Genomic DNA, 23,587 nt, shown 5'->3' with positions numbered 1-23,587 from the left:
GGCCTTTAAAATAGTGACACATGGTGATGTCAGAACAAGAAACCTGCGGTGGTCCTTTTTTAAAAAAATATTCCATCCTCCTACCACCATCTCATCTGTAGATCCCATCTCACCTGCCATGCTCTGTCTCCAGTTCCACACAACTGTGTGGAGGAGAGTTAATTGCAGGCATTATCACTCCTCTACCTTCTATCAGTCTCCAGTGTCTTGTTCTTCTTTACAAAGGAAAAGAAAACCAGAATCATGATTTGGTATGCTGCCATGAAGGAGGAGAGTGGAGTTTATCTCTAAATCATAGGTATCCTTCAGTCTCAGGAGACTATGGTAATGTGCTCTGCGTGGAGGACTTCGATGCTGTACGCGAAGCTGGAGTGTCCTCTCCAGAGCACAAAACCTGGGTAAAATAATAAGGCTGTTACCCAAGCAGCAAATCCCCCCTCTCCACATCACTGAGATAGTCCAATGGAAAGGCAAAGGCCAATACAACTGGTTCCAGTGACGTCGCAGGAGTTGACAGAATGATACGAACTGCCTCTAGGATTCCAGCTCCAGATTTTGCCTCAAGGTTAACTCCTGAAGCCTTTTCCACAAGTGGATATAGCCACAAGGCAGTGGAGGTTTGGGATTGGAGTTTTCCTTCTCCTCAGTGGTTCTTAACCTTTGTTACTCAGATGTTTTTGAACTGCAACTCCCAGAAACCCCAGCCAGCACAGTTGGTGGTGAAGGCTTCTGGGAGTTGCAGTCCAAAACTCCTGAGTAACCCAAGGTTAAGAACCAGTGTCCTAGATGGGCTGCCTTCCAGGGCTAACGAGTCCCACCTACTCGAGGTATTTTTAAAAGCGTGCCTTCAAACCATCCTCCAACTAAATGTTCTTATGACCTTACTGCAATTCTTTGAAGTCTTCTCCTTTGGACCTTGTGGTGCGGTGGTGGTATAATCTGCATTAAAGGGTTATCTAATTTCTTTACTACTGGATAGAGGCCAGATGGTGATTAGGCAGGGAAAAAAAGATAGGTATTTCAAAATAATTCTTGTCACACAAAGTTTACCATTGAGATCCATCCTAAAATATCCAAATAAATCTATAGCTGCTGTCACCATCTATGGATTAAAGAATTATTAGATACTTATGGAGTAGCATTGGCAGCTCATGGCTGTGCCCTGCCCTGAAAGGTTGGGGCAAATGGCATAACTTGAGGTTTGATCCACTCATTGATTCCCCAACCGGATTCCAAGGTGACTGAGAAGAATGTGAGCCATTTGTGTGTGATGGAGTAATGTTTTTGTTAATGGGGGTTACTGAATGCAGTAGATAAAGCAAAGCAAAAACCAATTTTACTAACTGCAATAGTTTTCTTCCTTGAGGGGATGGTCATTTAGAAATACAAAGCTGTGGGGCTAAAGATTTGTAGTATTTCTCTATGACACTCCCAGAATTAGTTGGAATAGAAAAGGAACATGTTCAAGATTCAAAAGCTAAAAATAGTGGAAAGAAATAGCCCATCCATGTTGCCAGCTCTATTATGCCTGGAATGTTCTCAGTGGGTAAGTAAATCAACACAGCTCGCTTGATAGCTGATTATAGCTGTGGTTAGCTGTCAATTTTCTAACCTATGCTAAAAGCGGTATAGCCCTTCAACATCCATGACAGGCTGTGACATGGTCGTCACAGATATTTATATACAGCACTTCATATACAGTGCTGCCTCAACTTACGAACTTAATCCATTCCAGAAGAACGGTCGTAACTTGAAATGGTCGTAAGTCGAAGCACCATTTCCCATTGAAATGCACTGGAACCCCATTAATCCGTTCTGGCCAATTATTATGATTATGATTATGATTATGATTATGATTATGATTATTATTATTATTATTATTAGTAGTAGTAGTAGTAGTAGTAGTAGTAGTAGTAGTAGTAGTAGTAGCAGTATCATTATAATAATATAAAAACCAAAAATAACCACACAGCAAGCCCCATCGGAACGCGATGAGGCTGAAAAAAAAAACACACCAAACACACCAAAAAACATCACAGCACAGAAACAACCCCCCAAACCCAAATCCACCCTGCAAAACAAAGTAAATGTACTTACTCAGGAGCAGAAAGCACCAGGCAGTCTAAAGCCTCTCTGCAAACGCACACACTCTAACCGTAGGGGCAAAAGAGCTACAAAGAAGCTCTTCGCCGATCAATGGTTAGTCCTGTAATTTAAATTCCTCACCTTTTTTTCCCTGCCTCTTTTGTTTGCAACTGGAAGCTCCAGCCGCAAGTCGAAGCAAAATGTTGTGGTCGGAGCTGGTTGCAACTTGAAATGGTCATATGTCAGGACAGTCGTAAGTCGAGGCACCGCCCATACTACTTCCCTGCTATGCATGTCATCACCACAGTGAGATACCATGACTCTACCATAAGCCACTTCCATCTGTAGAGGCTTACCTGGTACCTTAAATTTCAATTCTGTTAGTTTCCAGTCTCAGCCCTTCCAACTAGAGACAGCACAGAATACTTGACAGAGATGGGGGGAAGTCATCCCAAATCAGTGGGGCAAAAGACCCATGTCAAAATCATTTGCCAGAATTTGCTGATCTGGACACTTATGATTTTATTTCATAAGAACAGCCAGTATCAATATATTATACATATGCAGGGAGGAAACTGAGAAAAGAGTATGGAGGTGAGTCCACTGCAAAAAGGGAAATCTTCAAGGCCTGTGACCACAGTTGCTGACGAACTATTGTAAGCAGAGCATACATTTCTCACATCTGCTGAGTTAGTCCCATAACTTTCCAAAGGGGTATTTAAGCAGAAGAAAGATATCTCTCTTAAATATTTAATGTTATCCAAGCACGAATAAATCAGTCTGCAACTTGGAAAGACCCTGATGTGGTAGACATTAAACTCTCATTAGTTATATGAAGATCTGCAGTCATTTAGATAGAGAGGATGACCCAGTGAAGAAGAGATGGCTATTTCGGTGTAATTGTGACATGGTACAGCAGAACACATAGTATTCTTCCTACGTGTAAAGAAAGCACATCAATTCAAAGTTTCACCATGATCAAGAGACAGGATAGGACTTGCAACTCATTCCATCATTTGCAAGTGTATCAATAGCTCCGGCATTTCACAAAGGGCTTACATGAAAGTGTGGATTTCAAGCGACTAGATCCACCACATGGTATTCTCCCTCAGACAGTTGCAGGAGAAATGTAGGGAACAACAACAGCCACTCTTTGTGGCCTTCATAGATCTCACAAAGGCCTTTGGTTTGGTTAGCAGGGACAGCCTTTTTAAAATACTTCCCAAGATTAGATGTCCACCTCAACTCCGTAAGATCATCACGTCCTTTCATGAGGAAATGAAGGGTACTGTAGTTTTTGATGGTTCAACATCAGATCCCTTTGACATTCGAAGTGGAGTGAAACAGGGCTGTGTCCTCATGCCAACTCTGTATGGGACCTTTTTTGCTGTCATGCTGAAGCATGCCTTTGGAACTGCAACAGAAGGTGTCTAGATCAGATGGAAAGCTCTTGAATCTCTCTAGATTGAGAGCAAAGTCCAGCTGAAATGCATGCAGGAGTTTCTCTTCGCCGATGATGCAGCTGTTGTTGCCCACTCTGCTGAAGACCTCCAACAACTCATGAATCACTTTAGCAAGGCCTGCCAAGATTTTGGATTAACAATCAGCCTGAAGAAAACACAAGTCATGGGCCAGGGTGTGGACTCACCTCCTTCTATTACCATCTCTACACAAGAATTGGAGGTTGTTCAAGACTTTGTGTACCTTGGCTCAACGATCTCTGACACCCTATCCCTAGTTGTTGAGCTGGATAAATGCATTGGAAAAGCAGCTACTATGTTCTCTAGACTCACAAAGAGAGTATGGATGGTTTAATAAGAAGCTGACGGCATATACCAAGATCCAGGTCTACAGAGCCTGTGTCATGACCACATTCCTGTACTGAAGTGAGTCCTGGACCCTTTGTTCATGGCAGGAGAGGAAGCTGAACACCTTCCATATGCATTGTCTCTGACGCATTTTTGGTATCACCTGGCAGGACAAAGTTCCAAACAGAGTAGTCCTAGAGTGAGCTGGAATTTTTAGCATGTATACATTACTGCAACAGCAACATCTACATTGGCTCGGCCATGTCATGAGAATGGCTGATGGTCAGATTCCAAAAGATCTCCTGTATGGAGAATTAGTGCAGGGAAAGCGTCCCAGAGGGAGACCACAGCTGCAATACAAAGACATCTGCAAGCGGGATCTGAAGGCCTTAGGAATGGACCTCAGCAGATGGGAAACCTTGACATCTGAGTGTTCAGCGTGGAGGCAGGCGGTGCAGCATGGCCTCTTCAAATTTGAAGAGACACTTGTCCAGCAGGCCGAGACAAAGAGGCAGTACCGAAACCAGCAAAACCAGGGTGCTGGACAGGGGACAGCTTGTATTTGTCTTCAGTATGGAAGGGATTGTCCTTCTCAGCCACACCTAGACACTGTTCCAAGTCCTCCATACAGAGCACATTACCATAGTCTCTCAAGACTGAAGGATGCCTAAATGTATTTCTTGAATTTTAATACGGTGCCTTCCTCCATCCAAGACTTCATAGCTTTAAGAAATAATGAGAACACACCTTCAGAAGACATTGCTTTTCTATCATTTCTTCTTCTTGCTGGGAATGCTGACCTCTGCTTGTTACAAGGCTGTGAGATGCTCAAGTCTCTCTAACAAAATAACTGGGAGATCCACATTATGGTTCAGGGAATGCACCTTTGCCAGTCAATCACTTACTCTTACCAACAGCTGCACATGAAATGCAATTTGCATCAAAGACCCAGAGAAAGTGACACAAAAAATGTGAAGGCAGGACTACATAGATCCTGTACTGATAGTTTATCACAGCTAACTGAACTATTGCGATCTCCTGTTCATGATACCTTATACTGCATACATAAATCTTAACCTAGAATGAATGACATGCCTTCACTACTTGGTATTATGAAAAGCCCAGACAGGAATTAATTTTCTTTTGGGTAGCACTTTTACAATGATGAAATGTTTCACTTTTGGACACATTAAGTGCTTTCTGTTTTCAACTAATCCAGACTGAAGTATCACCTCTGGTATGTACTGTTCCTATTTCACACTTTTCAAATTTTCTTGATGACTTTCTTTTAAATGCTTGTGAATGAATTAATTAGTTGATGCCATGCAGCGAGTGCTTTGAAGACGTCAGGCATCATAAAATGCTAAGTATTAACTTCTGGGTATTGAGCAAAGTTGCGTTAAGACAGATTTGCCATGACTAATTTGCAGATTATTTTTTAAACAAAACTTGGCTTTGCACAGAAGAGATTTCATTGTGATCTAAATCCACCCGCTGAAGTAAGATGTTTTATAACCCCCATTCTCTATTTCAGTTCAAATTATGAACAACAGAGGTATTAACCAATGTGAGGCCCCTGGAAGTAAAAACACCACTGCAGCACCAGCTATCATGAAGTACTCCTAGAGGTTTATTTGGGGAAGAAGTCCCATTGAGCTCAGCAGGAGATGAGTAGACATGAATGGGATTCGACTGTTATTTTTCTTGGCGCAAAGAAAGATGCTGTCATAAGAATACCAGAGTAAGACATCACAGAATTAGGATAATCCCTTTAAACCTCCTTGTGATGTCATTTTAAAAAAAAACTACTTTTTGTTCCTGGTTGGTTAAAATTATCATACATAGCATCCATTTGCATTTTGCTACTTAAATGTTAATTATCCTATTACTATGGGAAAATGCATCTTGTAAAATTATGTGTGGGCGCTGGAGAGACAATTACTATATTAAGGTCTAGGTTCTCATCATCATAACAGTCATTTGCCGCCAGTCCTGATTTATGGCAACCCTTTCTCTATGTAGAGTTTTCTGCGTAGAGTTCTGAGGAATGATTCCCTTCATTCCCTTCTTCTGGGGGCTCTCTAGGACTGTGCAGTTTGCCTAAAACTGCACATACTGGCTGTTTCCCCCTCAGAAGGCACAGAGAGAATCAATCTCCCAATCTCTGGTACTGCATCCAGGTACCCAACTCACTGAGATACCCAACTAGCCAATGAAAAGACGCCTTCTTGTTTACAAATTGTATATTATTGATTTGGGGGGTATCTGTAATGTGCCTGTTCTTTTAGTCACTGTGACCGGCCCCAACTTAGACTTGTCACTTTTAAAAATACCTTTCCCTTAAAAAGTTTGACACCAGCCATATTCTCAATCATTGCAAAATGTAGGACAAGAAATAATGGGGGTCAAGTTACTGTTGGAATTTCACAACCTCGCATGCTGCCTCTTGTAGGTGTGTCTGGGAGGGACCTTTCTAGGCTGGAGTGACTTGTCAATCTATCCAACACTAATCAATTGTTTCTTCCTTGCCCCTGAATTCAGAGAGATCCCTTCCCCTCTCCTTTTTGAGCTTCTTCTTTCTCTTTTGTCTGTTGGAAGCAGTGAATCTGTTGAGGCCTGGTTGGTGAAAGCAGCCATGTTTAGTTTAGTTTGCTGTTTCATCTGTTCAGTTGTAAGTAATGAAACCTTTTATTCTTTCTGTTATTAATTTTCACTCTTCCTTCACCTGAATCTAGTCCCATGTTCTATCTGATATGTTCTGCATACGGACTGAACAGATAGGGAGATAAAATGCACCCTTACCTATAGAAAAGCATTATGTATCTCTATAGTCTAATCCTCTTCTCCACAATACAGATTATGCATCAGGACAATTAAGTGCTGAGTCACACCCATTTCCTTCAGAACAACCCATAATTTCTCATGATCAATAAAGTCAAAGTTGTTGTTGTGGGTTTTTCGGGCTCTTTGGCTGTGTTCTGAAGGTTGTTCTTCCCGACGTTTCACCAGTCTCTGTGGCTGGCATCTTCAGAGGACTGGAGTAGGAACACTGTTGGGTAGCATTTATAGCTGTGGGAAAGGCTTTTTTCTTTTTTCAGGAGATAGGGTGATCAGCATGTTTTTGTTGTGATGAGGGAGGGGGGAGAGGGAGAGATTATCTGTCACTGTGATTGATGGGTGTCGTTAGCTGGTCTTTTTTGTGCAATGATCTCTGGCCCTTGTGGCTGGGTAAGAGTTTGTTTTGCAGGTTGTATTTTTCAGAATGGGGTGCCAGACCATGTTTAGTTTCAGGCCTTCTTCTTTCTTGTTGAAGTTTTGTTTATGTTTCTGGATTTCAATGGCTTCCCTGTGCAGTCTAACATACAGATTGCTGGTGTTGTCCAGTACTTCAGTATTTTGAAATAGAATTTCATGTCCATCTTGTTTAAGGGCAGTACTTCAGTATTTTGAAATAGAATTTCATGTCCAGCTTGTTTAAGGGCATGTTCAGCTACTGCTGATTTTTCCAGACAATCTGCAGTGTCTCTCATGTTCTTTGATTCCGGTGTGAATTCTGCGTTTTGTGGTCCCAATATATACCTGTCCACAACTGCAACATATCTGGTATACTGCAGTGGTGAGGGGATCCCTTCTGTCCTTTGCTGACCATAACATTTGTTGTATTTTTGTGGGCTTGAATACTGTTTGTAGGTTGTGTTTTTTCAAACGTTTCCCCATGCAGTCCGTGGTCCCTTTGATGTATGGCAGAAATACCTTATTTGTGAGTGGTGGTTTTTCCTCTTCAGTTTGGTGTTGTTTTCCTCTTCAGTTTGGTGTTGTCAAAGGTTTTGCTGTAGTCTATATCACAGAATGATCTTTATCTGAATTTCTTTGGTATGCTCAAGTAATCAGCAGTTACTTGTAATATGATTTTGAGTGCCTTTTCCTTTTCAGAATCCAGGTTGAACATCAGATGTACCTTACTCCATATAAGGTATGGAGGTGTTTCTTTGTTGCAACACTTTAAGCAGCACTTTGCTTGCTTGGGAAATTAGAGCAAATATAGTAACTATTTGCAATAACAGCAAATGGTTACTGCACTCCCTCGCATCTCCTTTCTTGAAGGCTTGAATGTATACTGAATGTTTTCAGTCTGTGGGCCATTGTTTTGTTTTCCATATTTGTTGACACATTCTTATTAAGGATTTGACAGATACACTCTCTGGTTATCACTATCTTATCTAACCCTGGTGATTTACTTCTTCTCAATGCCTTCAGAGTAGCTTTCACTTCACTTTCAAGAACTGCAGCTTCTTTGTTACAGGATTCGTCTTCAAAGGAATCTTTCATCCTTTTCTCACTTCTGCCTTCAGTATACTATTCCCACCTTCTTTTTATTTTCTCCTGGTGAGATAGTGTGCTTCCCCATTATTGGCCACCTTCACCCCATGGAGGAATGAGGAGCCTGGACTCTTCTTCACATATATGCACACATACACACACATGGACACATACACAGTGCAAGTCAGTAAGAGAGTAGCTGTGATCACATGGTGCATCCATACTCCTACCGACCCTCACTAGCACTCTCAGTTCTTTCAGTTCATTTCAACTAGAGAACAGAAGGGAGGAGGCTAATCAGCTCCTTGAAGAGCATGAACGGGGCTTCTACAGAAGTTAGTTGAGGACCACATCTGGCCACAGTGTTTGTATCAGATGCAGACATTATATACATCTTGATATTTCAATGAAAGCACACTAGCATTGGAAAGACATGATTCAGGCAGACTTTCGTGTCTGAGAAATCAGATTTCAAAGGAATCTTGTGCTTACATCTAGCAGACCAATCATAAAACAAAGCAAACCAGTTTATAAACTTTGAAAGGAAACAGAAGCTCCTTCTGTGACAATCACAGACTATCAGCCCTTAATGATTTTCATTTTCTAATGACTAGTTACTTTCATGAATATTTCCATGGACCTCAACTAGCATGGCTCATGTTAGAGAACATTTTAGCTTACCAGTCTTATTTCTGCCCTGGCCCAGTTTATACCAATTCTATTAAAGATAAATATTTTCACCATTTGACCTAGTGAGGTACAAGCTAATGTTGCTGTTCTTTGCAGCAGTTAAAATGAACCTTGGAAAAGTTACTTTTGGGGGTTGCAATGTTTAGCATCCACCTGCCAGGAAGTGGGATTGGAACTGTCGCCCCCCCCCCCCAAAGCAGCTTCAATTTCTGAGCAAAAGTGAAGAGTTTTTTGAGAAAGCTAAAGGTGATAAGGTGAGTTTAAAGTGAGAGAGCAACGGTGTGCAAGAGGAAAATTGGGATTTCCTGGCAAATCTATGACTAATTTGCAACAGAGAATTTTGAGACAATGGCCAAAATTCTGTTGCTTAGCGCAGTATATTGCAGTAGGTTAGGCCCATTGAATTAATGAGTCAGCTCTTCCATAAATTCCATTGATTTGAATGGGCCTACTCTAACTGCAATTCACTGTGCTAAAATAAGTCACAGTTAGAGTAGTCCTATTTGAATCAATTGAACTTACATAGGACTTAATTCTTTAATTCAGTGGTGCAATTTGCTTTTTTTTTTTTTTTTTTTGCAGCTGGCACAAAGGGTAAATGTTCAAATTCTAAATGGATGAGTCAAGCCACTATTGATGTATTAATAAACAAAATTATCAGAAAAGAACAGATGCAGGGGATTTAAAATATCTTCTGGAAAGAAAGCTGCTATAGCCACATGAAAGAAACTTATACTTATCAGCGTTACCATCTGTCTCTTCTCTTGCACCTAGTCAGTTTTTGGATGAAACAGCAAAGCCAAGAGTCCTGGTGAATCGGCAGATCTGCTCTTCGCCATTCCAGAGTGCCAGTCCAGGAAAGCGAAAGACACCTCTGAGTTTGTTAGTATTGTTAGCAGTTGGAAATCCAGCCTATTTGTGAATTGACTCAAGCATTATTTGAGGGACAGGAAACTTAGCACAGTTTTGTAACCTCTCTCCTTCCCCTTGCATTGTATGATTCTTTCACTTCCGTAAAATCTTATGAATTATTAAAGAAAGGATTATATTTTAATTCTGATCTGTCTTTCTGTCCCTGAAATTATACTGTGGCCCATACTGAGAGTTTTCTACAATTTCCCTCCCCCCTATTATTTTTTCCAGGGGATTATGCAGGGATAGAGGGATAGTGGATAGAGGGAAGCTCTAGAGGGAAGTGGTTCTTAACCTTGGATTACTCAGGTGTTTTTGAACTGCAACTCCCAGAAACCCCAGCCAGCACAGCTGGTGGTGAAGGCTTCTGGGAGTTGCAGTCCAAAAACACCTGAGTAACCCAAGGTTAAGAACCAATGCTCTAGAGGGAAGTGGATAGAGGGAAGCTCTTTTCCCTCTCACGCAATACCAGCACCAGGGGACATCCTCTCTAGTGTTGGGAGAGTGAGAACAGACAAAAGAAAATATTTCTTTACCCGGCGTTAGTGGAACTCCTTGCCACCGGATGCGATGATGGCATGTGGCCTAGATGCCTTTAAAGGGGGATTGGACAGATTTCTGGAGGAAAAGTCCATAGCAGGTTACAAGCCATGATGGGGATATATAATCTCCAGGTTTAGAAGGAAGGTACCTCCAAATGCCAGATGCAGGGGAGGGGTATCAGGAGACAGGGATCTAGTTGTCTCGTGTGCTCCCAGAGGTATCTGGTGGGGCCACTGTCAGATAGAGGGAGCTGGACTAGATGAGTCCTTGGCCTGATCTAGCAGGGCTCTTCTTATGCTCTTAGTTTTACAGCGGTGCCTCAACTTACAAACGTCCCTACTTATGACCGTTTCGAGTTACGACCAGCTCTGGCTGCAAAATTTTAATTCAGTTTGCAACCAAAGCTTCAAGTTATGAACAGAAAAAGGCAGGGGGGAAAAGGCAGAAAATTCAAATTGCTAATTGTAGGTGGCAAAGAGGCTGCTTCTTTGTAGCTCCTTCGCCCCAGCAGTTAGAGAGTGTGTGATCGGAGGAGGCTGCCTGATAAGGTAAGGTGCTGTGTTCTGCTTTTTAAAAACTGTTCTGGGTATTTTTGCAGTGTGGTTTGGGGCTGGGGGGTTATATTTCTGTGCTGTGATGGGCCTTGGGGTTTGTTTTTTTGTTCCGCTCCCCCCATTTCCAATGCGTCTTGGGGGGTTTGGTTGCTTTGGGGGGCTTTTTCCCCTATTTCCAATGGGTCTTGCATGGTTCCCTTGCTTTTTGCTTTGTTTTCTTTGCATTTCCGACCTGCTCCGTTGTTGCATTCCCGACTTGTTCCCTTATTCTCTTTGCATTTCCGACCTGCTCCCTTTGTTCTCATTGCATTTCCGACCTGCTCCATTTGTTTTCTTTGCATTTCCAATGGGTCTTGCATGCCTGATTGCTCCCCCCCCTCGGCCAGAAGGGATTAATTGTGTTTCCAATCGGTCTTGCAATGATTTTTGTTGTCATTATTTTTTTTTCATCCGGAATGGATTGATTGCATTTCAATGCATTCCAGTGGGAAATGGTGCTTTGACTTAACAACCTTTTCAAGTTATGACTGTTACATACAGCACTGATGTTACCTGTCTGTCATGGGTTTGGAGGGAAAGTTCCATCCTATGGGGAGTGGAAGGCGGGACATCAGGGGGAGGGGCTGTACTGTATATATATGTGATGCGTGTGTGGTGAGAGAGAGATGCTGAGAGACACTGGGTGTGACGAAGCAGCAGCTGGGAAGAAGAAGCTGTTGTGGGAGTCTGTGTGTCAGACAGGGTACTACTGTGTGTCAGAGTACCAACCTGATAGGTTCAGGTGTCTGTTGGTTAGCCAGAACTGATAGGTTCAGGGTCTGTGCTTCAAGTTAAGGGTTCTGGGTGAACCAAACTGTGTGTATGTATGAATGAGAGTAAGCCACGTTACTTTATCTTATTTACCTGATTGTTTATTTTTCCCTGTGTGTATTTAAATAAACCTTATTCTTTTTATTGTTTAAAAATCCATCCCTGGTCTGTGTGACTTCTTAAAGGGAATGGTTGGTGGCAGCTTAGTGTAACTGTGTGGCAGATCCCAGTAGGTCTGGGTTTGTCACATTGATTGGTGTCCAGCGTGTGGGATACGACTGGTCCAGTTGTCCAGTGGTCCAGCAAAGCCTTGGCAAGTGTGCCCAGAGCAAGGGGGGTCTAGTCAGGGACAGTCTGAGGCGCGTAGGTAATCTTCTAGGTGTACCTCACGGGGAGGTGCGCTAGTAGAAGAACGTGCCAACTGGGGAGACTTAGATTAAGGTGCTCTGAGGCAGCCTAGTTTTGGCGGGAAAAAGCTGAGGCAAAACTGCGTAGTAACAGTGATCTAGCTTGCCAGCTGAGAGGCCCAGCAGAGGGGGGTAGGCTCTGACTTGATACTGTTGCAAGTTAGTGCTGAAGAACAGCAGCAATCTCTAGGGAGAGCTGGTTCTGAGGCAAAAAGGAAAAAAGTGGTCGTTTTATTTTGAGGCTTGACTTTTTAAAGCAGCCTGTTCTGAGGGGGGATTATGCCCTTGACTCGAAGCCAGATGGCCGAAATGAGTGAAGTGAAAGACCCCCAGATTGACCAAGGTTCTGAGGATGAATTTGGCTCAGTGCAGGGTGACAGCACAGGAGAGCAGAACCCAGAACTTAGAAAATTGCTCATAGCCCAACAGCATGAACTGAGGATGAGGCAATTTGAAGTGGAGGAAAGAGAGAAACAGCGGCAATTTGAGATGGAGGAAAGGGAAAGAGAGAGACAGAGACAATTTGAATTGGCATTGGAGAGAGAGAAAATGGCGTTTGAATTAAGAAAACTGGAACTGATGAACCAGAACAATAATAACAATAGGGATTCTGAGGGAGGCCAATTGTCTAAGGCTGACCTGAAGAAATTCCCTGTGTACCACAAGGGAGATTGTCCTGAGGTGTTCTTTTCCTTAGTGGAAAGAGCGTTTGTGGACTTCTCAGTGAGGGAAACTGAGAAGATGACCATCATGCGATCTTTAATCAGTGGTAGCCTGGCTGAGGTTTATGCCGAGATGCCTGAAGAACTGATGAAAGATTTTGCAGAGTTTAAAAAACTGGTGTTTGCCAGACATGGGATAAATGCAGAGCAGCTGAGACAAAGATTCAGGTCCCTCACCAAGAAACCAGAACAAACTTTTACCCAAGTGGGGGCCCAATTGGTGAGGCTGCTTGAGAAATGGCTATCGCAGGAAGGGACAGAGACCTATGAGCAGCTTAAAGACTTGATAGCACTGGAACAGTTCTATTCAGTCCTGCATGGGGAATTGAAATTCCAGGTGAGGGAAAGGAAACCGAAATCTGTGGCAGCAGCCGCAGAGATTGCAGATTTTATTTCCCAAATAAGAAAGCCCTTGGGTGAGGGGAAATCTGTAGGTAAACCCAAAGAAACCTACAGCAAGTACTCTCAGGGACCAGGGAAAAGCCAGCAAGGGGGAGGGGCCCATGGTGAAGGGAAGCCCTCAGACATGAAACTAAGACCTCAGATTTTGGAGGGAAAACCAAAACAAGATGAGAGAGAATCAAAATACGCCAGAAAATGTTATTTCTGTCAGGGAAAGGGTCATCTAATCTCAGAGTGTGAGAAATTGAAGCAGCTAAAAGGAATGGTGCCTCAGGAGTCTAGTGGGACCAAGCCAAAAGCTGTGTTCTGTGTCCAGAAAGAGCAAGGCTCAGTGTCACTGAGGGAGCCTGTTGCCATGGCTACTCAGTCTGGAACAGCTACCGCTGCTGATCAGGCTGAGGAAAATGGTCCTCTTGTGGAGGTAAAGCGCTGCTTGCTGGTGAAAACAGATTCTCAGTTGTTTGAGACAGCAGGGGTGGACGTAGGAATACTTGACCGTCAGTATAGGGGGCTGCGGGACACTTGTTCCCAGGTAACCCTGTGCCATCCAGATATTATTCCTCGGGAGTTTATAATCCCAAATGAGAGCATGAAGGTGGCAGGAATTGAGGGGCAGGTAATCTCTCTGCCAGTAGCAGAGGTACCTGTCAACTTTCAAGGCTGGAGGGGAGATTGGCGGCTAGCGATTTCATCGACTCTGCCAGCAGCCGTGCTCGTGGGAAATGACCTGGCTGAACATGTGAGACGGGTGCTAGTGATTACACGCTCACAAGCCACCACAGGGACAGTTCAGGGGGGTAATGATGAGCCAGAGACGGAAGCAGAGGGGAGTTCAGAAGCTGTGGTGGAAACCTTAACCACAGACAGCAGATTTGGACAGGAGCAAAAGGCAGACGCCACTCTCCAAAAGTGTTTTGAACAGGTGACTGACGCCCAGCTAACACCTGAAACCCCAGTGAGATTTCTGGAGAAAAAGGGGATTTTATATAGAGAGACCCTGAGGAATATCTCAAAAGGGGGAGATGGGATCAGAAGTCAGCTGGTGGTACCTGAAAAGTATCGCCCCATGATCTTACAAAGGGGTCACTCTGACATGTCTGCTGCACACTTAGGGGTGAAAGGGCCCCTTGATTTGATCAAGCAAGATTGGGAGCAGATCACCCAGGATGACCCACAAGACGTTGTGACATACATAGACACCTTGATGAATGACCTAAAGCGAAATCTAGAGCTGGCAGCAGAAAACCTGCAAGCTCAGAAGGTCAGACAGAAAACATGGTATGACCACAAAGCTAGAGAGAGGCACTTTGACCCAGGGGAGGAAGTGCTTTGGCTTAGGCCCTGCAGAGAGAATAAACTGCAGCTCAAATGGGCAGGACCATATAGGGTCATTTCCAAGATGTCAGACCTGAACTACCTTATAGAGCAAGAGGAGAACCAAGCAAGGAGGGTGGTTCATGTGAATGCCCTAAAACCCTACTACAGAGGGGAACAGAGGGTTTTATTCGCGATAAAAGCAGCTGAGAGTGAGGAAGCTGAATTACCCTTCTGGGAGGGTAGAGGGGAAGTAAAATACAACCCAGAGGAGGTAAAGATCAGTCCTGCACTCACCCAAGACCAGCAGCAAGAACTAAAAATGCTGCTTAGTAAATATCAACAGGTGTTTTCCAACAAGCCGGGGATAGTGAAGGGAGTGATGCATCGGATCCACACAGGGGATGCACCCCCGCAGGCAGTATCCCCATACCGAGTAACGGGACCCTATAGGGACAAGGTGCGGAAGGAACTGGACGAGATGCTTAGGGAGAACATAATCGTCCCCTCTTCTAGTCCTTGGTCCTCTCCGATAGTCCTTGTGGATAAGCCTGATGGGAGCATTAGGTTTTGTGTCGATTACAGGAAATTAAACTGTGTAACCACTCCTGATGCCTACCCAATGCCCAGGCTAGACAACCTGATTGAAACCATAGGGGGTTGTCGGTTCATCTCATCATTGGACCTGGTAAAGGGATATTGGCAATTAAGAATTGATCCCAGGGATCAAGAAAAGACTGCCTTTTGCAGCCCTTTTGGTCTCTATGAGTTTCGAGTCCTGAGCTTTGGTCTCAGAAATGCACCAGCCACATTCCAAAGGCTGATGGACCAGACCTTGGCAGGGCTCAGTGACTTTACAGTGGCCTACATTGACGACATAGGGATCTTCAGTAATACCTGGGAAGATCACCTGATACACCTGGAGTTAGTGCTGCAGAGGTTAAGTGCAGCAGGGCTAACAGTAAAGGCCAGCAAGTGTCAGCTGGGTAGCCCAGAAATAAAATACTTGGGTCACATGGTAGGGGGAGGAGTGATAAAACCCCTGGAGGCCAAAATAGAAGCTGTTCGTGATTGGCCCAGACCCAGCACCAAGAAAAAAGTCAAATCATTTCTTGGGTTGGTGGGCTACTACAGAAAGTTCATCCCTAGGTTTAGCGAGATTGCGGCTCCGCTGACCGATCTGACGAGGAAGACGGCTGATGACCGCATCCCGTGGACCAGCGACTGTGAGGCGGCGTTCCAGAGGTTGAAGGAGGCGTTAATCAACTATCCTGTCCTGCGTGCTCCAGACTTCGACCGGGAGTTCATCATCTACACCGATGCGTCTAACAGCGGGGTAGGAGCAGTTCTGTGCCAGGAGGATGAGAATGGTGACCAGCATCCAGTGTCCTACCTGAGTAGGAAACTTCAAAAAGGTGAGAGACATTTGGCAACCGTGGAGAAGGAGTGTTTGGCCATAGTCTACGCGATCCAGAAGGCCAAGCCTTACATCTGGGGAAGACATTTTATTCTGTGTACTGACCATTCACCATTACAATGGTTAAAGACAATGAAAACCCACAATAGCAAACTTATGAGGTGGGCTTTAAACCTACAGGACTATGACTTTGAAGTGAAGGTGGTCAGAGGGTCAGTGAACTGTGTTGCTGACGCCTTATCAAGAAGACCTGAAGATTGAAGACGGCGAAAGAACATGGACTATGTGTATATAATGATGACAAACAGTTAAATGTACCTGGTTTTGAATTTGGTTTGTATGAATAAAGGTAAATTGATGTAATGTATATGGTAAATGTTAAAATGCATAGTTGTTATGGTTAACTTAGAATGTAAGTATGAGTAAGTATAATATGGTATGTATAATTGTTGTTGTGTATTTTACCCAGGTTGTTTTTTGGTGAAAAGCACCTTAGCTTTCCCCCTACAAAACAACTTATAAAGAGGGGAGGTGTTACATACAGCACTGATGTTACCTGTCTGTCATGGGTTTGGAGGGAAAGTTCCATCCTATGGGGAGTGGAAGGCGGGACATCAGGAGGAGGGGCTGTACTGTATATAAATGTGATGCGTGTGTGGTGAGAGAGAGATGCTGAGAGACACTGGGTGTGACGAAGCAGCAGCTGGGAAGAAGAAGCTGGTGTGGGAGTCTGGGTGTCAGACAGGGTACTACTGTGTGTCAGAGTACCAACCTGATAGGTTCAGGTGTCTGTTGGTTAGCCAGAACTGATAGGTTCAGGGTCTGTGCTACAAGTTAAGGGTTCTGGGTGAACCAAACTGTGTGTATGTATGAATGAGAGTAAGCCACGTTACTTTATCTTATTTACCTGATTGTTTATTTTTCCCTGTGTGTATTTAAATAAACCTTATTCTTTTTATTGTTTAAAAATCCATCCCTGGTCTGTGTGACTTCTTAAAGGGAATGGTTGGTGGCAGCTTAGTGTAACTGTGTGGCAGATCCCAGTAGGTCTGGGTTTGTCACAATGACTATCTTCCGGAACCGATTAAGTTCTTAAGTCGAGGTACCACTGTATTTGACTTAACATCCAGCCTGAATTTATATCCTATAAAGCTTGCTGATTATTTTGTACCCTTTAAGTTAATTGTAACAAAGTTGTAATTCTGCCAATGCTTTGCTTTAAATAAATAAATAAATCTAATAGGACAGTTTTTATCTTGTCTTTGTTCATATAATCACTGGTTAGCATTGTCTGAGCTAGACTGCTAAAAGGCGTTTGCCTATTTTGAAAACTTTACGGACAGGTTTTAATTAATTTTGTTTGACCTCTTTATACTCCCAATTCAGATAGATTTTGGGCCCAAAAATGCTACCAGCAGGGCTGGCTCCCACTATCTCTGGATCAATGCCTATGATTATTATCATGCTCCAGTTCTCCATTCTAACTAGGTACAAGAACATATGGGACTGGTAGCTTTCAATATGTTGTGCTGTCAAGTTACATCTGACTTATGAGAAGCTTTCGAATGAGAGATCTCCAACATGATCTGTCCTCAGCAGCCCTGCTCAGCAATTCTAAACACAACCCTGTAGCTTCCTTTAGAGAGCCAATCCATCTCATATTTGGTCTGTCTCATGTCCTTCTGCTTTCCACCTTTCCCAGCACTATTGTCTTTTCCTGAGAATCTTGCCTTCTCATGATGTTCGTAAACCAGGACAGTTTCAATTTCATCATTTTTGTCTCCAGAGAAAGTTCAAGCTTGATTTACTCTAGGACTCACTGGTTCATCTTTTTGGTGGTTCTTGGGTATCTGCAAAGCTCGCCTCCAGCACCATGTTTCAAACAAATCATTCCCCCACCCCCGTCAGCTTTCTTTACTGCCCAGATTTCAAACCTATACTGTACACGGGGATCAGAAATAGAAGAGTGTGGATGATCTTAGTCTTGATCTCCAGGGATGTAAAACTGGTTCATTTGCTCTGTGGTGTACCATGAACATTTTGAATGTCCCGAGCAAATCTGCCCATTCTGCCATGCACTCATATTCATGACTGGGTGGTTCATCAAATATTCTAAAGTGTGCTTGAAAGAGTGCGTTTTGTGGTACCACACTGGCACATGATAATGATGTGACATGATAATGGTATGACATCACACTGCCAGGTCAGCATGGCAGCAAACTGGATATTCATGGCAGCCACCATAAATTCTTCAGCTATGCTTTGTGGCATCAGTACCCATACTCCTCCTTCTCCATTTGATTCCATCAGCAGCTCTCCTGCTGGCTGATATAAAGGACCCTATAAATAGTTGATGCCATTAAGATGGAACCCCATTCTATCACTATTATGTCGCATGGTATGGCTGCAAAGGAGGATAGGATGGGAGTGCTGAATGAGGGTGACTGCAAAAGTATATGGAAGTAGAAATGAGACTGTTTGAGATAGGATGAGATCGAGCATTATCTCTACTCCGTGGGGGTAGAAATAATCACCATTGGTTATCTGTACCCCCTACCACCTCTACCAGGTGGTCACCATTGTACCTAACTACGAGTTAGGCCAAAACATACCACTGCGGACATGCACCTCCAGGAAAATGAAGCTGGGCCTTTCACAACATTTCTTCTTGCTGCTTTTAGTGCAGCTTGGAAAAACCTACCTTCATCTCAGATATTTTATTGGATCGAAGCATGTGTCTTTTGGATCACTAAGCAACAAGCAAACCATTGCATTTCCAATTGGCAGTGGGAGCAGTGATATATTCCCCCTAGGTTGGGTCCTACAACTAGTCAATATTCAGTAGTACTTGACAGCAGCTACCTACTCACATCTGTCGTGGTGGTAGTGGTGAGGGAACCTTCACTCCACAATGCTGGGGGGGGCATAATTTTTAATTCACCTTGAGATGGAATTTGCACATCACAGGTCTTGGCAGCACCCTGGGACTGCTGTTGCATATCCTATTAAATATTGTGCAGAACAGCAAGGCCATCAGTGCATCTTGTAAATTGATCTAAACCTGATTAAACCAGGAAATTCCTATCAACATGTTAAATGTCATGTTTCTGTTCATATGACATGGCCTAAAACCAGTGGTGGGATTCAGCAGGCCAACAAACGGTTCTGCAGAACCAATAATACATTAGCTACCGGTTCTGTAGAACTGGTGCGAACCTGCTGAATCCCACCACTGACCAGGATCAGTGGTGGGATTCAGCAGGCCAACAAACGGTTCTGCAGAACCAATAATACATTAGCTACTGGTTCTGTAGAACTGGTGCGAACCTGCTGAATCCCACCACTGCCTAAAACATTTTAACACAAAAAAGCTACTGTTAACTTTTAGTAGTATATGTGAGGTTTTAATACGTCCAGATCTCTCTATGTGCAAGGGGATGGTTTGCTGTAATATGGATTGATGGTACCTCTCTACAGTCTACTCAGAAATAAACCTGATTGCTTTGAGTGGGATTTACTCCAAGATAAGTGGCTATAAGATTGCCACTTCACAAGTGTTCCTACACTTCTTTCAAAAATAGTGTTTTAAAAAGTAATTCAAATGGATATACATACAGTCAGTTCTCTTAAGAATAGCTACACGAAGCACTCCCTCCACCCCTGCCACCCCAGGAGTGCTCCTACATATATTAACTGCTCCCTTACCACCATGCTGCCAGACCCACTTGACCACAGAGTTAAGAATTGAGACAGAATTAAGCCGTTCTTTCTTATTCATACTGTGTTTGTGGGTAAAAGAAGTAAGGTTGCGAGATTTCAGGGCTGTGGTTGAAGTTTCAGGGAATAGCATCTCAAGAAGCTATTCAAGTCTCAAGGCTGAGATATAAAGCTCACCGCAAGCAACACATGAGGAGGAAATGGTTATATTTTTGTGTTAGGTGGCTTGAAAACTTGGGCACACGCACAGCCACCCATTCCTGGCTGGCATCAAGGTTCAGTTGCTCAGCACGAAGTTGTTGGTATATGTCAAGAATAATTTCCTAACCTGGCAGAACAAGGTTTGTATTAATGAGCATCCATAATTCTATAGTTGTGCAAGAATGCAGACTCATGGATGATGCAACATATGCTGAGTCATGGATGATGTAACATATGCTGAGTCATGGATGATGCAACATCTTCTATGATTGGTTGTATGCTAATATGTATAAGTATATATATGTGAAGGTGAACTGATGATGTATCCTCCACCACTGATCCATTGCTTGATGTCATGCTGCCAGTTGGAACTGCTGTATACAGTGGTGCCTCACATTACGATGTTAGTTCGTTCCAGTGAAATCGCTGTAGAATGAAAACGTAATGCGAAAAGAAAAAACCCATTGAAACGCATTAAAACCCATTTAATGCGTTCCAAAGGGCGGTAAACTCACCGTCCAGCGAAAATCCTCCATAGGGCAGCCATTTTCGCTGCCTGTGCAGCAAGGAATCCGTCCCAAAAAACAGCGGGGGCCCATTTTCTTTACCCAGCGGCCATTTTGAAACCGCTGATCAGCTGCTGAAAAATCACTGTTGTGCGAAGAATTGGTTCCCGAAGCAGGGAACCGATCATCGCAAAGCGAAATTCCCCCATAGGAAACCATTTTGCGATCGCAAAAACTTCATCATAATGCAGTTTCATCGTTAAACAGGGCAGTCGTAAAGTGAGGCACCACTGTATATTGTAAATATACTTTGGTGTCGGGAGAAGCTGCCTGTGTACGTGTAAATTATTTGGACTGGACTGCCTGGACTGGACAAGACTGCACCATAGATGCCAGCTTTATGCGCTAACAGTATATGTGTTGCGTTTATGCAGTGTTCATGCCCTCATGATCCAGGAGCCAGACAGAGCCATTACTATTACTCTTGGGCAGTTTATAAAAGCAATTTATCTGAAACTCAGAGGCATCATATTGAAATTTCTACCTACTGGAAAAAAATGGCTGCCTTGGAAGTGACATCTATGCCCTGAGATTTAAAGAAATCACTATGAGACCAGTTGTTGCAATCTCTCTTTGACACACATTGTACTGAGACTTTCCTGAGTAGCAGCAAGTGCAGCCTTGTTAGGACCCAGCATAAGAAAAACTCTTGAAAATTAGTTCCGTTGCCGTTTTTTTGTGGAGCAAAGTACTCTTCTCCTGCCTGATTGGTTGTTTCATTCTATCATAACCCAATCAACATGAAGTGGTTTCCAGTGTCTGAGATGCATAAGATGTTCCAATAAAAGCCTGCATATATTTATCATTGATTTACCACCTGTGATAAATCAGAGATGTAAATGTATCAGAGATGTAAATGTAGTAGCATATGGCATATTCAGAAATTTTGCCCTGAATATTTGTGTTGTTTCTATCTGGTTGGATTTTAAAGTAAAGCAACGATTCTGTGCCCAAAGAGGAAGTTCCTACTTTCTGTAAAGAAAGAAAGAAAGAAAGAAAGAAAGAAAGAAAGAAAGAAAGAAAGAAAGAAAGAAAGAAAGAAAGAAAGAAAGAAAGAAAGAAAGAAAGAAAGAAAGAAAGAAAGAAAGAAAGAAAGAAAGAAATCCTATTTTCAACCGCAGTTATGTTCACCAAAAGAGGGATGCGGTGGCGCTGCAGGTTAAACTGCAGAAGCCTCTGTGCTGCAAGGTCATAAGACCAGCAGTCGTAAGATCGAATCCACGCAATGGAGTGAGCTCCCATCACTTGTCCCAGCTCCTGCCAACGTAGCAGTTCGAAAGCATGTAAAAATGTGAGTAGATAAATAGGTACCACCATGATGGGAAGGTAACAGCGTTCCATGTCTACTCGTGCTGGCCACGTGACCACGGAAACTATCTTTGGACAAATACTGGCTCTATGGCTTGGAAACAGGGATGAGCACCGCCCCCTAAAGTCAGACACGACTGGACATTTGTCACGGGGAACATTTACTTTTACCTTTATGTTCACCAAAAATTCTGAACCATGCATATGGTTATGTGTTAAGTTCTTGTCTACTTAATTGAATAAATTTGCTGAAGTACAATACCAGTAAAAGGTATATCCAGAAATAGCTTCCATGGTCCTAATTATTTAACTGAGTGCATAACTTAGCACATAAATACTTTCAATTTTATTTAAACATACCCACCCACCCGCAATTAGTCCAGATGGAGGCAAATTTATCTGGTTCAAGACTGTTCCTTTTCCTGTTTGTCTCCTTTAACGAGAAAGCACAAGGACTCAGTTTGCTGAGATTTGCACACTTCCTTATATTTCTGAACTTTCTGGGAGCACGGTATTATTTTGCACCTGTCTTTGTTGCAGGGGTGGTGGTCAAAGCTTAGCAGGTAAGTGCTTCCTACGCAGAGTTCCTTTCTGAGTCACAAGCTCCCAGGTCACCGTTTTTAATTAATTATTTTTTTAAAACAGACACACACACATGCCCTCGAACCTCCAGGAGCAGAGCTAAAACTAAGTTAAAACTACTTGGTCAATTTCCTGATTGGCTAAGTGGAAATCCCACCAGCACTGCAACACAATTTATCTCAAAAGCAGGAATTAGTGAGTTCCTTTTTAGTCCATTCATATGTCTCATTTTCTAAAATACTTATTAAATTTATACAGTCATATGTATCCTTGATTTTCAATCCTTGACCTTCCAGATATTTTGCACCGTGAGTTCCCAGAATCCTTGACCATAGTTGCCAGTCAGAGGAGATCAAAGCTTGAGAACCACTCATTTACATTTTATGAGCAACACCAAAAATATCTTCCTAAAATTACAATATCTGTAATCCATTTTTTGGGGAACACTGATCCTAAAATCCTCTAAGGAACATAACAACTTCACACCATGTTTCTGAAAACACTGCATTTTGCATTTTCATTACTGAAAAGAGATAGTGGCTCATCAGACAACTCATAATTGCCTCTCAACTGCCTGCACAGATGTAAAAGCGGAAGGAAATCAATTGCTTCAGCCAGTATTACAATTAGCTTAATACTTTCCAAACAGATCTTTTCCTAGGGGAACACTAGTCATTGAAGTTACATGGTAGTTAGCAAGGCAGAAAAAAAATAACCAAGGGGAGGAGGCGGAATCCTCATACAGAGTAATCTCCTAATTAAATTTGCTCTTTTGTGAGCCTGAACAAATTAAGTTCCCCTTCATCATCACTTAAATAGGCAAAATGATGCCATATTATGATTAATTTTTTTCACCACATATAGCAGGGAGTTAGTGGGCAAACCAGCTGTATTTCTCTTCTTTGGGGGAAAAAATCTAGTCTTAACAGTAGCTGTAATCCAACGTCTTGAAGGCCACACGTTCCCCAGCCTGTGACAGATGCTAACACAATTATGTATATCTAAAAGTACCCCCTCTGTTGTCAGAAGGATATTTGATCCAAGTAGCAGAGGCTTCCATAAGCAGAAATTGAGGGGGGGTGTGGATTTTGCTTATCTTCCCTTTTGCTCACAGCTTCCTATAGGAACCAAACTCTGTTCCAAAGGATCTGGAGATACAGTGGAACATGTGGGAAGTGACACCACAGCTGAAGAATTAAGGGAACATTTTCAACGGGGAAAAATCCCTC

General features: G+C 43.0%; 1 protein-coding gene across 1 annotated transcript; it reads left to right on the top strand.

Moving 5' to 3' along the window:
* Positions 1-1,913: 1,913 nt before the first annotated feature.
* On the top strand, positions 1,914-16,300 carry LOC144586777 (uncharacterized). The gene is made up of 2 exons (XM_078385582.1): positions 1,914-12,585; positions 12,619-16,300. Exons 1-2 carry the CDS (start codon positions 12,409-12,411, stop codon positions 16,243-16,245), a joined length of 3,804 nt encoding a protein of 1,267 aa, XP_078241708.1. The 5' UTR covers positions 1,914-12,408; the 3' UTR covers positions 16,246-16,300.
* The last annotated feature ends 7,287 nt before the right edge of the window (positions 16,301-23,587 follow it).

The sequence above is a fragment of the Pogona vitticeps genome, chromosome 1, assembly GCF_051106095.1.
Source record: "Pogona vitticeps strain Pit_001003342236 chromosome 1, PviZW2.1, whole genome shotgun sequence".
Lineage (NCBI taxonomy): Eukaryota > Metazoa > Chordata > Lepidosauria > Squamata > Agamidae > Pogona > Pogona vitticeps.
This window is presented reverse-complemented; position numbering and strand designations above follow the sequence as displayed.

What these genes read in the sequence shown, in the direction of transcription:
- LOC144586777 (XM_078385582.1), top strand. Translation starts at nt 12,409, where the DNA reads ATGCCCTTGACTCGAAGCCAGATGGCCGAAATGAGTGAAGTGAAAGAC. An exon ending in TGAGGATGAGGCAATTTGAA is followed by an intron (nt 12,586 to 12,618) that starts GTGGAGGAAAGA and finishes CGGCAATTTGAG; the next exon opens with ATGGAGGAAAGGGAAAGAGA.